General features: G+C 46.9%; 1 protein-coding gene across 6 annotated transcripts in view; it reads right to left on the bottom strand.

Annotated features, from left to right (window-relative positions):
• Positions 1-14,564, bottom strand: part of HM13 (histocompatibility minor 13) — a 40,513-nt gene extending 25,949 nt beyond the window's left edge. The window contains exons 1-3 of one of the 6 annotated variants that reach the window (XM_025469632.3): positions 14,276-14,564; positions 4,825-4,923; positions 4,347-4,475 (exon numbers count right to left, since the gene is read on the bottom strand). In XM_025469632.3, coding sequence (XP_025325417.1) covers positions 4,347-4,475; positions 4,825-4,923; positions 14,276-14,458 — 411 coding nt within the window. In that variant the 5' untranslated portion in view covers positions 14,459-14,564. The remainder of the gene's footprint in view (positions 1-4,346; positions 4,476-4,824; positions 4,924-14,275) is intronic. The other 5 variants (XM_025469633.3, XM_025469635.3, XM_025469634.3 and 2 more) reach the window with 5 other exon arrangements.

Below are 14,564 nucleotides of genomic sequence, written 5' to 3'. Positions count from 1 at the left end.
AAAAAGGGAGGAACCTCAGGCCCCCCAGATGCACTCCCAAAAGAGTCTGTATGTTGGTGTCTGGTGGCTCCATTATCTGGAGACAAGCAGGATGTTTGTGCTCAGGGCCCTGGCAGAGAATCATGGGGGAGGACAGTCTGGAGTGCAATGTCCCAAGGGAGCCACCTGAATCTCAGAATGCACTCTTCCAAGTTTGGAAATATTATCAAAAATCTAGGGATTTTTTTCACAGCAGCCACCAAGGCTCCAAGCACACTAGTTACAAATTGCTTGTGCCCAGCTCCATCCTTTACATGATGCTCTTCTGGATAAGTATTCCTGTGGTGATGGCTGGAAGCGGTGACAGCAGGACCTGCCTTCTGCTTCTTGGTCTGTCAAGTGAAACTAAGAAACGTTCTCTCTTATGCTCCAAAGCCACCTGTCACTACTGTGAATTCTGGACTCTGGGAATGCTTTGCCATATCCCTTCACATTCGTCCTTTCCTGAATTTGTTTTCCTGAGCGTTACCAGCTGGGAGGGAATCATGTGCTGTGGTATGGGGCACAGAGGCACCAGGCACTCTCAAGGAGATGGTTACAGAATCTGTCTAGATGCCTGTCTGCCCACATTGCTCCCCTGCTTAAAGCCACACTCAAGAGGCTCAAGGCCTTTACCCTCACTTCGGCCCTCAGCACCTGCAATGGCCACTGTGGACCTTCTCAGTTGCAGCTCACAACACGCTGGCTGTCCTTCTCCATGCTGTGGCCACACTGGCCTTCCTGCAGGGCCCTGTCTGTGCCACAGCCCCACCACTGGCAGCAGGCCTTGCACACACTCTCCTGCCACCCAGAACATTCTCCCCTCCTCATCTAGGCCACCCTTCTTTCTTCAGCTCTCAGTTCAGAGCAGCTTTCCTTGATACAACCACATCTCAGTAATTCAGCTCACATTTACTGACTGCTTACTATGTGCATGGCATTGTATAAACAGCTGGGCATACATATGTCAAGGAAAAAGGCCTAAAGTCCCTGCCCTCATGGAGTTCATGTTCCAGTAAGGGAGAAAGAATCTCAAAAGAAACAAAAATGCAATATGTTGTCAAGTGGTGATGGGTACTTAGAAGAAAAGCAAAGTAGGGCCAGGAGACAGAAGAGAGGAGAGCTGCTCTTTTAGAGAGGTGGCTGGTGACAGCCTCTCAATGGGAAGATACCTCGTTCAGGAGTAGAACCTTAACGAAGTAAGGGAGCTACTGTGAGGGTACTCGAGGGGGGAAGAGCATTTGGGGCAGAGGGAAGGGTGGGTGAAAAGCTCCTGAGGTAGGAATGTTGCTCATGTGTGTGGGGAACAGTCAGAGCCTGTGAGTCTGGAGCTGAGGGAGTAAAGGGGCAATGTCAGGAGAGGAGGCTGGGAAGGTAAGAGGGAAAGAGACTCTGCAGTGCCATTAGAAAAACTAGATTCCTCTGGGTGAGACAGGCTAGTACTGGAGGCTGAGGGCAGGGCTGTGACATGATCAGATGGTCTGAGAGGATCCCTGTGCTGCTGCGTGGAAGACAAGGCGAGGGTGGAAGCAAACAGTTTGGTGAGGAGGGCACTGCACAGTCTGGTGGATAGAGGATGGTGCTCTCGGCTGGGAGATGGAGGGAAGTGAAGAGCAGCAGTGAGATTCCAGATCTGCTCTGGAATGGCAGATGTGGGAGGTGCTGAGGGGCTGTCTGGGAGAAAGAGCAGGGAGGACAACTCCAGGGGCTTGTGCCTGGAGGGTCGAGTAGAACAGTGAGGTAGATGGAGGTGCTGCTTTTAGAGATGGGCAGGAGTAGAGGTTCATGCTAGCTTGGCTGGCTCTTTCATCCTTTCCTGGTGCTATACCTTGCCTCCATAGCACTTCCCAGACTGTAACTTCATATTTATCAGTGTGACTGACTGGTGTCCATCTCCACCAATTAATAGGAAACTCCTTGAGGGCAGGGATCATCAGCTGTTCTTCTCACTCTGGGCCTTGTACACAGCAGGCACTCAATAAATATTTGCAGAATCAATGGATAAGCAACGCAGTGGCCGATAATACAACTACTATAAGAAAAAGCCCTATGAACATGTTTCCTAGGCATGTGGGCCATGTTTTATGAAGATGTGGTATGCCTTTCAGTAGTGTTCCTTCCACGGGGGCCTTGGGGAAATCTCTCTGGCTGCAACTTATAGCTACCAGTTGGCTTGACTGTGTGGCCTATAAATTGTGCACCAGGTTGCACCAAGTCTGGCTTTCTTTGTGCTTTAGCTGCTAGAAACTCAGAGCCACACCAGTATCAGTCACTCTGACAAGAGTACCTGTCTTTCAAGTTTAGAGCCTGGGTTCAGGGTATGGTCTTCACCCTAGGCTTTGTTTTATCATATTTTAATTTTCTCCTTCACCCCAATTTCTTCCTTTACTTATGTTGCTGGGCATAATTTTTTTTGGGGGGGGTATAATTTTTATAAGTTAACTTAAAACAATCAGTTTTAAAGGAGGTGGGACAAGGTAAATTTTACGATGTTGAGAAATGTCCCACTCAGGGGAGAGGAGGAAACCAGCCACCAGCCTGGAGTTTGGGAGGAATCTGTTGGCTGTGTTGTCCAGGCAGCCACTTTTCAGAAATCTTAGTGTGGACCCTCTAGAGACATGGGCAAGAGGTATGCTGTGTGCTCTGGCACCAGCAGGCTGGAACTTACCCACCTGGATTGGGGGACAGGCTGAGCATCCAATGCCTTAAAGAAAAATGCTCATACCTTCCACTGCCAGAAATTCTTTTCCGAGGGAACATAGCTGAAGGAAAGAATCTAAATTCTAAAAATGTTAGAAGGTCTTGAGGCAAGGGGCTGGGTACGTATTCCTGGCACTCAGCATGGCAGAGACCTGAGAAATATCTGCCAAAAGCCAAGTTGGGGGCAATGGGCTAGATATACAGATGGCCACAGAGAGATTTCAAAAGTATAGAGGAGAGAAAAAGCAGAGAGAGAGATGTACCGCACAGCTCTATTTATGGAAGCTGGACTCTCAATACACACAGATACACTGACACTGTACGTTTTATAAGGAGACACACATCTGAAGACAAAGCAAACGCATTAGAGCAGATACTTCTTGTGGAGAGGGAAATGAAGGTGGGAGATGCAGGTGGGCACTAGGGGTGAAGAAGGGGCCTGGCATGGACTGATGATGGTGTGCTATGAACCAAAGCATGGAATAAATTCAACTCTTCACCCAAGGTCCAAGGGGAAAAAAACCTGTGAATCCCTCCTGTTATTTGATGGACTCTTATTTGTAAGAATAAAAAGTGAGGGAGATGCTGGAGGTGAACTGTGGTGAATCTGCCTGTGGGGGTATTCTGAAACCAGTTAAGAAGTGTAACTCTGATCCAACAATGAGGGAGCAATGGGACAGGAAACAGGAGTTAAAAATTATGTTGCTGACTCACTCACAAACTGGGAAAGATAAGGAATTTTGATGCTACTCAATGCTGGTGAGAGTATAGGGGAGCCAGCACACTCCTAACTGTTAGAGGAAATGTAAATGGATGCAATCTTTTGGGGGGAGTTGGTACTATTTGTTCAAACTGCAAATTGAGATGTTATATGACTTGGTCCTCCTACTGCAGACATACTTGAAAATATGTGCCCAGGCCAAGATACTGTGCCTGGTGCTTGCGGCAGCACTGCTGTGATATCCCAGCACTAGACATCCCTCAAGGGCACAGCCATAAAACAGAGCCACAAACTGGTGTGCAAGAGAATGAGGTAGATTTGACTGTGTTGATACAAAAATATCTCCATGGTAAAAGTCCTACATCTGATACATTTGTTTTAAAATTTTAATATAAATGTAGATCTATGTGTAAGAGTCACAAGAAACCAAATTAGGAAGATATGGTTCATTTACATTGTCCCTTAGATTGAAAACATTTCTTTCACCATCTACATGTATTTTTTACATGTGAATTAAAAGTTGTTCTTGAGAGCTTTTCAATGACCAGAAAAAAAGCACTTGTGAGGCACTCCTACAAAAACAAAAGACACAATACTACAGCTAGGGTAGGATTCTAATTATGTTAAAAGCATGCTTATTAAAAGCCTGAAAGGAAACATGCCCAAATGTTAATAGCAATTGTTACCTCTGTGTATTTTTCCCTCCCTTTATGTTTTCTGCATCTTATTTTCATAATAGTGCATGTTTTATTAAAAAAAAAAAAGCTTAAGAAGAGTTTGCAGTAACATGAGAGAATGCTTATGATGTTATTAATGGGGAGTGAAAGCAGCAGCTACAAAACTGAGTACGCCACGTGGCCACAGCTACGGAGAAACCATGCACCAGGAAAACAGCGCAAGGACACACCTCCAAAGGGAATCTGTGATTGTCTCTGGTAGTGGGGTTTTGGATGACTGCTGTTTTCCCCTTTTTACTTTTCTGTGTTTTCCACGTTTTCAACACTGAGCCTGTGTAACTTTTATTGGGAAAATAAACCTCGGTAAATTAAAAAAAAAGGCAATTAGTATGGTAGAGGTGCATCAGAGACACAAGCTATATCCCGTCCCAGCATAAACAGTACAATGCAACCAAAAAACGGTATCATGAAAACAAAACAAAAAAAGCCACGCGGAGAAAAGAAATAAAAGACTATAGGGAGGAGTCCCAAACACCATCGGTGGTTATCTCTGTGTAGTTGGTCTTGAGGTGAATTATGATGACTTTTCCCCCCTCTTGCTCATTATTTTCTACAAATGAACATGCATGTCTCCTGTGATGGGAAAAATAAAACAAGACAAAGTGAAGTTATTTAACCAAATGACGCAACAAGTGACAGAAGACTTACTTTGAAAAAGAGATAGAGCCCCAAGAGCGTGCAGCTGGCGATGATGGGAAACCGGGCAGCGTCCCGGCTGGTGATGGTCTCCGGCATGTCTGAGGCGTTCTAGAGCAGACAAGAAAGGTGCCTGTTAGCAAAGGGTGTGGTTCTGGCTTCTGAGGGCTAGAGCTCACCCCATCTTCCTGACCCTAGGCCGTGGCAATGTGGTTCCCTCTGCTCACCCAGGGGCAAGATGCTCCACCCTGCCATTCTGCCATTGGGGCAATCTGGACTCTGGCACTGCATGTGTGGCAGATCTAGGGAGAAGAGTGATGGCAGAGGCAGGTATGGTATGCAATACCTGCAAGAGAATTCTGAACGCTAAGGACAGTAGAGCAGTTCTACACCTCCTGAGAACTACTCCCAGTTTCCTTATGGATTAGCTACCAGGTAGATGTGATGAATTTGTTATCCAATAGTTCGGAGTAGAAACAAATCAACAATAAATAAAACTGACAGCAACGGAAGCTGCAATTGGGCAGATGCCAAACGTGAGGAGGAGCAAATCTTGATCAAACTTAAACTTGAGGAATTTGGGAAAATTGAATCTGGTAAGAGTAAAAGCCATGATTAAATCCATAATGGCAGATGCTATAGTTGGCAACAATGTGATTTGGGTAAAGACATGACAGAGGATAAATACGTACATGAAAAAACCTCAATGTGGTCAAAATAATTTCAGCACTTTAAAAAAAGGAAAAAACTGGGAGTAGAGCAATAGCACAGCATAGAGATTTTATCAACTTCACAGAATTCCTACCAGAAACCTTTCTTTCTTTTTCTTTTTTTTTTTTTTTTTTTAAGATTTTATTTATTTATTCATGAGAGACACACAGCTACAGAGAGAGGCAGAGACACAGGCAGAGGGAGAAGCAGGCTCCACACAGGGAGCCTGATGCGGGACTCGATCCCCGGTCTCCAGGATCAGGGCCTGAGCTGAAGGCAGCGCTAAACTGCTGAGCCACCCAGGCTGCCCCTAGAAACCTTTCTAATGAAAATCTATATCAATGGTAGTATAATTCTGGTTTAAATTTATATTGAAAAAACAGAGTTGAAAGCTTTCAAGATCATGCTCTCCATGCTCTCTCGGCTACGCAGAATCCTCAGTCGTCAAGATCCTGCCCAATGTTACTGCGGTGAAGCTTTCCCAGACTTCCCACTGGGCTAAGCTGACTCCCCCACTGCAATTCCCACTTTTCTATGTCTATTCTATTTTATATCCTAGCTACCAAAAGTCCTAGCAATGCCAGATGAGACTTCTGTTCAAGTCAAAGAGAGGTTCTCTCCACAGGCTCATCACAATGCCTGAGATTCCACTGCCACAGTGTCCATCCTGTGAATAAGGCAAAAGCATCCCTGGGACAAGGGATCATGTTCAGCCTCAGTATCTCATTAATTTTTTGGCTCATGGCTGCCTCTTAAAAAAACCAACAAAACATGCTAAAGGAGAAGCTGCCTGGCAGTTTTTGGGTCAGGTAGACCTTCTGCTCAAGGATGGAAGGAAAAATGCAGAAGGGGAAGGAGATGAAGTCAGAGAGCAGTAAACCCATGAAATGGTCATGAAATAGAACCGGGAGGCGGGGAGCTAGGATGTGCATACACTATTGGTTCTGGTCCAGTCTTTTGGGGAGTATAACTCAGCAGGTGCTTCAAGTTGTAGTTTGCATGGGCCCAAGGATACAGAGAAGGGTCAGAGAGCAAGAAGCACACAAGGCTCTTAATCACAGGAAAAAATGTTCATCCTCACCTTTTTTTTCATTCTCATTTTTAATAAGAGAAACTCTAGTTGAAGTTCACTAAGATTCCATTTTTCATCTATCAGAATAGCAAACATCCCCATGCTAGATAACAGACTGAGCTGGTAAGGTTATGGGGAAACAGGTACACCCTTGGTGCCTTCAGGAGGGTAAACTGGTCTCCCTGCAAAGAGCACACTTACATATTTGTCAAAATCACAAGTGCATATACCCTTGACCAAGCAATTCCACTTCAGGGAATTTTTCCTACAGATAAAATTGACACATATGCAAATAATACATGTAAAGTAAAATCAAGGTATTCAGTGCTCTATTAATGGCTTGCTGGGTGACTGAGGCAAATCCTTCACTGAGTCTCAGTTTAAACTCCTCTGTCAAACAGGATCACAATCTCTAGCTTTATTTACCTCTAAAAGGGCCAAGGGACTTCCACCAAATGAGATATGGGATGTGAAATAGCCTGGCAAACTATAAAATACCGTGACTGTATGAGGAGCTGATATTGTCAGGGAGAGGTGAGTGGGGAGGCACTTCATCAAAACCCAACATATGTATGACTGAGGTGCCTGGGAGACCCTCCTTTCTGGAGCACCCAGGGGCAGCTCTGCTGGAAGGAGGGGGTGGGACAGGTAAGCAGTACTGACACAAAGAGGCAGGGTTCTCTCCCTCTTCCTACTTCCCCAGCCCTGGGTTTCTTTCTTTCCTTTTTTTTTTTTTTTTTTTTAAGATTTTATTTATTGATGAGAGACAGAGGCAGAGACACAAGCAGAGAGAGAAGCGGGCTCCATGCAGGGAGCCCGATGTGGGACTCGAACCCGGGTCTCCAGGATCACATCCTGGGTTGAAGGCAGGTGCCAAACCACTGAGCCACCCAGGCTGCCCCCAGCCTTAGGTTTCTTTCTGCTTTTGGCAGCAGTGTGCCATGGGGCTTGGGAAAGTTCCCCCACCTCTCCATGCGCTTCCACATATATGTCCTATGTAGCAGGGGCGTAGGTACAAATGTATATTAGACAGCTGTTAATCTCAAAGAGTCCACAGGCAGGCAGGCAGGTCACTTAAACACTGACACTTAAACAGAATATCACAATACGGTGTGACACATGACAAGATAAGATGTATGCTGCTGTGATACCTGGTACAAGTGCCAAATGGTTGGGAGAGGGCTCTGATGTTAGAAAGCCCAGCCCAACTTCCAGCTCTGCCTCCTCCCAGCTCTGAGGCCTGGGAATGTTACTCTCTCAGAGCCTTGGTCTCCTCAGCTATATGATGAGTTTTAGGATTCTACAACCCTTTTTTTTTTTTTTTTTAAGATTTATTATTTATTTATTTAAGAGAGCATGTATGTGCAAGCACAAATCGGGGTGGGGGCAGAGAGAAAAGCAGACTCACTGCTGAACAGGGAGCCCTACTCAGGGCTGGATCCCAGGACGACACAGGGCTCGATCTCAGGATGTTGAGATCATGACCTGAACTGAAGGCAGATGCTTAACCAACTGAACCATTCAGGTGCCCCAGGATTCTATGACCTTTGCACTGGAAATACTTAGTGTTGTGCCTTGAGCTGTCACACGAGCTGTCTAGATTATCTGTATTATTACTAGTATGTATAAGGCAATCACAAGAAAGCAGTCGGCACTTTGGTAAAGCCCTGAAGGTCAAGCACAGGTTCTGGTAGGGGGTAGGAGCCATATACACACTGACTGAGTTGAGGAATTTGCTCTGTGTACAAAGAAAGGAAACACAAGGCAGACAGACCTGCAGGTGCAGAGAAGGTGGGACTCTGGCCTCACTTATAAATCAGGGCCATGGCTCATGTCCACATATTCCCTGCCTCCTGGGTGGGAAGAGGCTTAAAATTACTTGTGAACAAGCCAAGTACATGTTTCACTATACAGAGGACTCTGGGCGCCTCTGAAGGTGACTGTGTAAATATCCAAGCTGCAATGTTGAGTCAGACGGAAGACTGGAAATCTGACAGTAAAGGTACTAAGGATAACACTTATGGAGCACATTCCATGTGCCAAGCCCTGTTCTAGGTGCTTTACATGATTTCATCCTCACAAAAACTCTTTGAAGCAGGTATTTTTAAGAGCTCCACTTTACAGATAAGAAAACTAAGGCTCAGGGAGGTGAGGTACCTTGCTTAAAGTTACACTTGTGAGTGGTGGAGCCAGGATTCAAACACAGGATTCCAGTGTCCAAACTCTTAGCCACTACTTCCTAGATAACCTCTCTTTCCTACCAGGAAATTTCTGCTGGCAAGATGTGATATGATGCTCAGGGAGCCTGTGACAATGGAACAGTTATCCTTTGAGGAACTTGGGTGGCTCAGTCAGTTAGGCATCTGACTCGCTTAATTTCAAGCTTAGGTCATGATATCAAGGTTGTGATGGAGCCCTGGATCGGGCTTGGCACTGGGTGCAGAGCCTGCCAAGATTCTTTCTCCCTCAGTTCCCCACCCCAAAACAAAACAACCCTCCCCCAAGAGTTAACTTTTGTTGTTACAAAAATACAAAAAGTTAAAAAAAGTTGTTAGGATTTTCTAATTCCATGTAGATTGTCAAGCCAGATGCTCTTAGGCAAATGCAATAGCTCCCCAAACATAAAACATAATTTGTGTGTGTGTGTGTGTGTGTGAAGCTGACACAAATAGCAGAAATAAATTTAGCTTCCAGTAACATTCTGGATGTTATCAGGACAGAAGCAAAAGCAGCAAGGGAAGACAGATACCCGGCCTCAAGTCATTGGCTCGGCCTGACCTCTGGGAGTACTGCTTCCAGGCCATGCCCTAGAAATGATCTGGAATTTATGGACCATTCTGTTACTCTGTAACCCCAGCTGGAGACCCCAGGGTCTCCTCTTCTTCCCATATTCACTCACTCACTCACCTCACCATGACTGCTTCCTAAGCATTTCTAGAACTAACCCCCAAACTCCAATCCTGTGCCCCACTACAGTCTTCACTGCAACCACCTCACCAGCCTCCTTCCTGTTCTTCCTCCCTCCCATCACTGAGTTCTTTCTGAAGCCTAGACCTGATTGTATCACATACCTGGCTCACAAAGCCCTGGAGACTGGACTACTGCGCAGCCATTACACAGGAATTGAGGTCACTGCTGGTGGGGGTATAAATTTACACATCTCTATGATGCATAATCTGAATCAAACATGCACGTAGCCTTTGACCCAGCAAATCAATTTCAAAAGAAAAAAAATCGTTCTACGAATATAGACGAGTGTGACATAACAAACATATAAGGAGATTAATTTCAGCATGGATTGTAATAGGAAAAGACGGACACTTGTATAAACAACTAGCAGAGGACTCTAAGTTGGAGGTTCTCACACGAGCACATATCAGAATTGTCAGGAGGGCTGGAGAAAAAAAGACTATCAGGCCCACCTTGAATTTCTGATTCAGAATCTGCATTTTTAATAAGTTCCCAGGTGATGTTGCTGCTGCTGGTGGTCCAGTGATCACATTTTGAGAACCAGTGCTCTAAACAGATTGTGGGATACAAGTAGGACATCATATAGCTATTAAAGAACAGAGGGATGCCTGAGTGGCTCAGTCGGTTAAGTGCCTGTCTTCGGCTCAGGTCATGATCCCAGGGTCCTGGAAATCGAGCCCTGCATGGGGCTCCCAGCTCAGCAGGGAGTCTGCTTCTCCCTCTGCCCCTCTCCCTTGCTAGTGCTCTCTCTGGAGCATGCTATCTCTCAAATAAAATCTTCTTCTTTTTTTAATCTCAAATAAAATCTTGTAAAGAACATGACCACTCCATATGTACTGATATATTTGACCTCCAACATCTATTTGGTGAAAAAAGCAAGGTGCAAAAAAGTGTATTTATAACAAAATTTAAGTTATAATGCAAAAATGAGGGGAAAGCATATGCTTATTTGTAAAGGCACAAATTTATTGGATGGATATCTAAGAAACAGGTAACAGGGGCTGCCTCTAGGGAGGGAGATTAGGTAGCTGGGTAGGACAGAGGTTTTCATGATACCCTCTGCACCTTTGGAATTCTGTACCATGGGCATGCATTACTTACCCTCCCTGCATAAAATAATGATGCAGATTTGCAGGTACTGACATAGAAAAACGACCAAGACATAGTATTAAAAACAAAAAAAATTAAACTGCAGAGCGGTCTGTGCTGTAAAATCCCATTGTTGTAAAAATAAATTTACATTTGTATACACACATAGGCACACACATTTGTATTTACATGGAAAAAGTTCCAGAAGGTTACACACCAAAGAGCTAACCAGGTTCCTTCAAGGAGTGGTACTAAGGAGGCTTTTCCTTTATACTTTTCCATGGCTTGGAATTTTTTTTTTTTTTTTTTAACACAAGTGCAAGTATGTGGTCATTTTGTAACTATGAAAATCAATTGTTGTGTTGCCTTCAGGATTCTGTTGTACAGAATGGCTGCAGGCTGCCTGAGCATCTTCCTGTTAAGTCCTCCAAGGCCCTGCCCCTGGCTCACATCACACTCCTCATTGCCTCCCTGAATGTGCCCTGCAATGCCATGCCTCCCTCTCTCCTGTTCTGCTTGCTGAACTTTCGCCCATCCATGCAAAGGCAGCTGTGGCCTCCTCTGGAAGGCATATCAGGATTCAGTTTAGTCAGCTGCTCACACATCTGCTTCTCTGTGGGGACTGAGAAGGGCCTGGCCTTCGTTGTTCCAGCACCCCTGATACCCAGCCCCTGGGCAGGGTACCAGGGGTGCTGGCACAGAGCAGAAGCCCAATCCAGTTGGCTGAGGGGCTCCTCTGAGTTACAGGCCAAGAAGGGCCTTTGAAGTAATCTGATCTCCAGCTATTGCTTGGGCTGGGATTTGCTCCCTTCTGGGAACATAAGTCTCTGACAGGGATGGGCACCCCTCTAAGACCGCTCCTCCCACAGCTGCTTCTTCCCAACATACTCCTGGATGCTCCACCTTCTTCTCTCCATGATTTCACAATTTGCCCTGCCTGTTATGGACAACTTGGCTCCATGGAGAATTCTGTCCTCACATGCCCTCTCTCAGCTGGCTTTAAGGTCTAACACTGGTGGGAAGTCAAAACTCCTGGGCCCCCACACTAACTTTTCTCTCTCCTTTCCACATGACCAGGGAAACATGACTCAGGGCAGGAAAAGGGAAGTGTTTGGCTTGTTTTTTCCCCTGGGCCCAAATGCCACTTGTGTGGGTCTTTAGAAGCACCTGTACCAAGGGCAGCCCTGGACTAGGTCTAGCAACACCCAGTTCTGCCCCTAACTGGCAGCGGGATCACGAGTAGTCATTTCTTTGACCCTCAGTTTCTTTCTCCATACGACAGGGAAAATAAAACTGGTTTCATCTGTAACATTTAGTTGGTGGGAGAATCAAAGAAGGTGAAAGCTTTGCAAACCTTCAGAATATCCTGGTTACTAGTGGTGGGTCTGGCTGTCTGCGATTTCATGCAGCCTTCAGGGGATGGTGGGGGAGGTATTTAGAGGCTATGGTGGATCGAAAGCTCTTTTCTATGCATGCCCTCTGTTCCCACATCAGACCTTCCACCAACTCCTAAACTAACTTTTTTTTTTTTTTTAGATTTATTTATTTGAGAGAGGAAAGAGAGCATGAGCATGAGTGGGAGGGGCTGAGAGGGAGAGGGAATCTCAAGTGGACTCTATGCTCAACTCGGCTGGATACAGGGCTCCATCTCACCACCCTGAGATCATGACCCAAGATGAAACCAAGAGTTGGACACTTAACTGACTGCACTACCCAGGCGCCCCTCTCCTAAACTGTCTTGTACTGCTGCTTACTTGATTTACTGCTTGGAATGCCTTCTGGCTGAAATTCTGCCTCTGTACCAAGACTTAAGCCCACCTCCAGCGTAAAGCCTCTCTGCTCTGCCTCAAGTATGCTCAAACTTTCTACTTAAACCCCACAGTGCTACTGTACTGCAATCACATTGCTAATTATTCTTCCTCTGTCCAGGCACCTAAAGTCCTTGGTAACAGGGCTGACTTACTCATTTTTGACCCTCCACCCCCTATGACAACAGTGAAAGTTCAGGAAATTCTGTTGTTGGTAAAATACTTCAAGAGATTAATGATCCTTGTGTAGAAGACACCAAGGAGAATTACTCAGTTTTGGGAGCCCCTTAGATCAAGCTGCCCAGTTCATGCCATGCTGCCTTTACCTCCTTTGTCCTGGTCTATTTCAAAACCTCCTTCTGCACCAAGGGTCTGCAAAAAGGCACGGCAGCAGGGAAGCTGAAGGCCACCTGAACTCTGCTTAGAAGAGCCCTGCTGACTACTCCCCTTTGTGTCTGCCCTGCTGACTACTCCCCTTTGTGTCTGCCCACAGAAGGAGCCAACAGAGAGTTCTCTGATCTTGGGGAAGGAAGGTGGCAGACCTCAAGTTGGGTAATGTTTTGAGAACCTGCACTTGAGCAGTTTCCAAAGTGGCAACTGCTTTGTGGACCTGCCCTCTTTGGGTAAGACAGCTTCCGTTTAGGTTCAACTTCAGGTTTAGGTAGGGGAGGAGCTACAGATCAGGAAGGGAAAGGATGACAGGAAATGGAAGCCACTGGTGCTAGGGGCTGGAGAGGACTTAATATAGAGAAGAAGATGGAGGGTGGGGAGAGATGATGGAATCCTCCTAGGTACCCAATGGGACATTTGTTGAGGAAGGTCAGGAATGGGTCTGGCCTGGTCTGGTAAGAGAGGCCAACAGCAGTTCAAGTTGCTCAGCAGGTGAGCCCAGTGTGGTGGAGGGACTGTCTCAGGACGCACCGGGAGAAAAGCTACTTTGAGGGAGGGTCAGGTTCTGGGGTGAGAACAGGGTGAGGATTTGGGAACAGGGTCTGGGCTCGGTCTAGAACAGGTCCAAGACTGAGTGTCTACCAGTTAGGGAGAGCAAATCAGCAAAAGAAGGTGTCTATGCTTGCTTTAAAAAAAAAAAAAAAAAAAAGAGGTGCTAGGATGCTAGGTTCTGAGAGGCTGGCTGAGTGGAACTGGTCTGAGAAGTGATGCAAAAACTGGGGCCTGAGCTGTGCCTATATCCTTGAGTTAATTTTCTGAGGCAGTGCAAGGGCCTGATCTGGTGGTTCTAGAAGAGCACACTACAGGCCACAGATTCCAGTTAGACAGGTGTCACCGTTTCAGGATGGGTCTGGATCCTAGAATTTGCCCTAGGGTGGATGTGGCAAGGTTTCCAACGGAGGAATGACAGGGGATTATACCATTCAGTTGTCAGGACCAGAGCGCATCAGGTACAGATGGGGGTTGACTCAGAGCGCAGGATGAGGTGTGTCCCATATGGGATGAGCAGCCGGAGCAGAGTGGGGCCAGGCTGGCTGGGTCCAGCAGGCTCAGAATACATGCCCGAATCGCAATGTGAGGCTGACAGTGTTTGCAGCATGATGCACAGAGGACGGGATGTGTCAGGGTCCGAGTGGGGGTAGAAGCCGGTCCCTATCTGAAAAGGTGTCAGATCCCGGGGCAGCTAAGGCCAGCTCCCGGATGTGGGCTCGGGGTGGGGAAGCGGTGGTGATCCGTGCCGGCAAGCGTCAGCGTCCGGGGAGAGGAGGTGTCTGTCCTGCTAGGGCGGGCGTGCGGAAGGTCTGTGTCAGTCATGTCCCGGGTAGGAGATGGAAAGCGCGCGCGGTTTTGCCTCGGACCCTACCTTGCCGCGGGCGCAGCGCACGGAGCGCAGGGCGCCGAAGAAGATGGGCAGCAGCGCCATGAGCAGGAGGCTGCCGTAGGCCAGCGCGATGCCCTCGGGCGTGGAAGGCGGCCGCGTCGTGCCGTTGGCTGTGCCGCCTGCCTCGGCGCTGCCGTTGTGCGGGTCGCTGAGGGCCGAGTCCATGGCGACGCTGCGCTCGGGGTCCGCTCCGGCCGCCGCAGCAGAGACACAGACGGGAAGACGGGCGCTGCGGGGAAAAGCCACGTTCCCTTAAAGAAACAGGAAGTGA

Source organism: Canis lupus, chromosome 24 (genome assembly GCF_003254725.2).
Source record: "Canis lupus dingo isolate Sandy chromosome 24, ASM325472v2, whole genome shotgun sequence".
NCBI lineage: Eukaryota > Metazoa > Chordata > Mammalia > Carnivora > Canidae > Canis > Canis lupus.
This window is presented reverse-complemented; position numbering and strand designations above follow the sequence as displayed.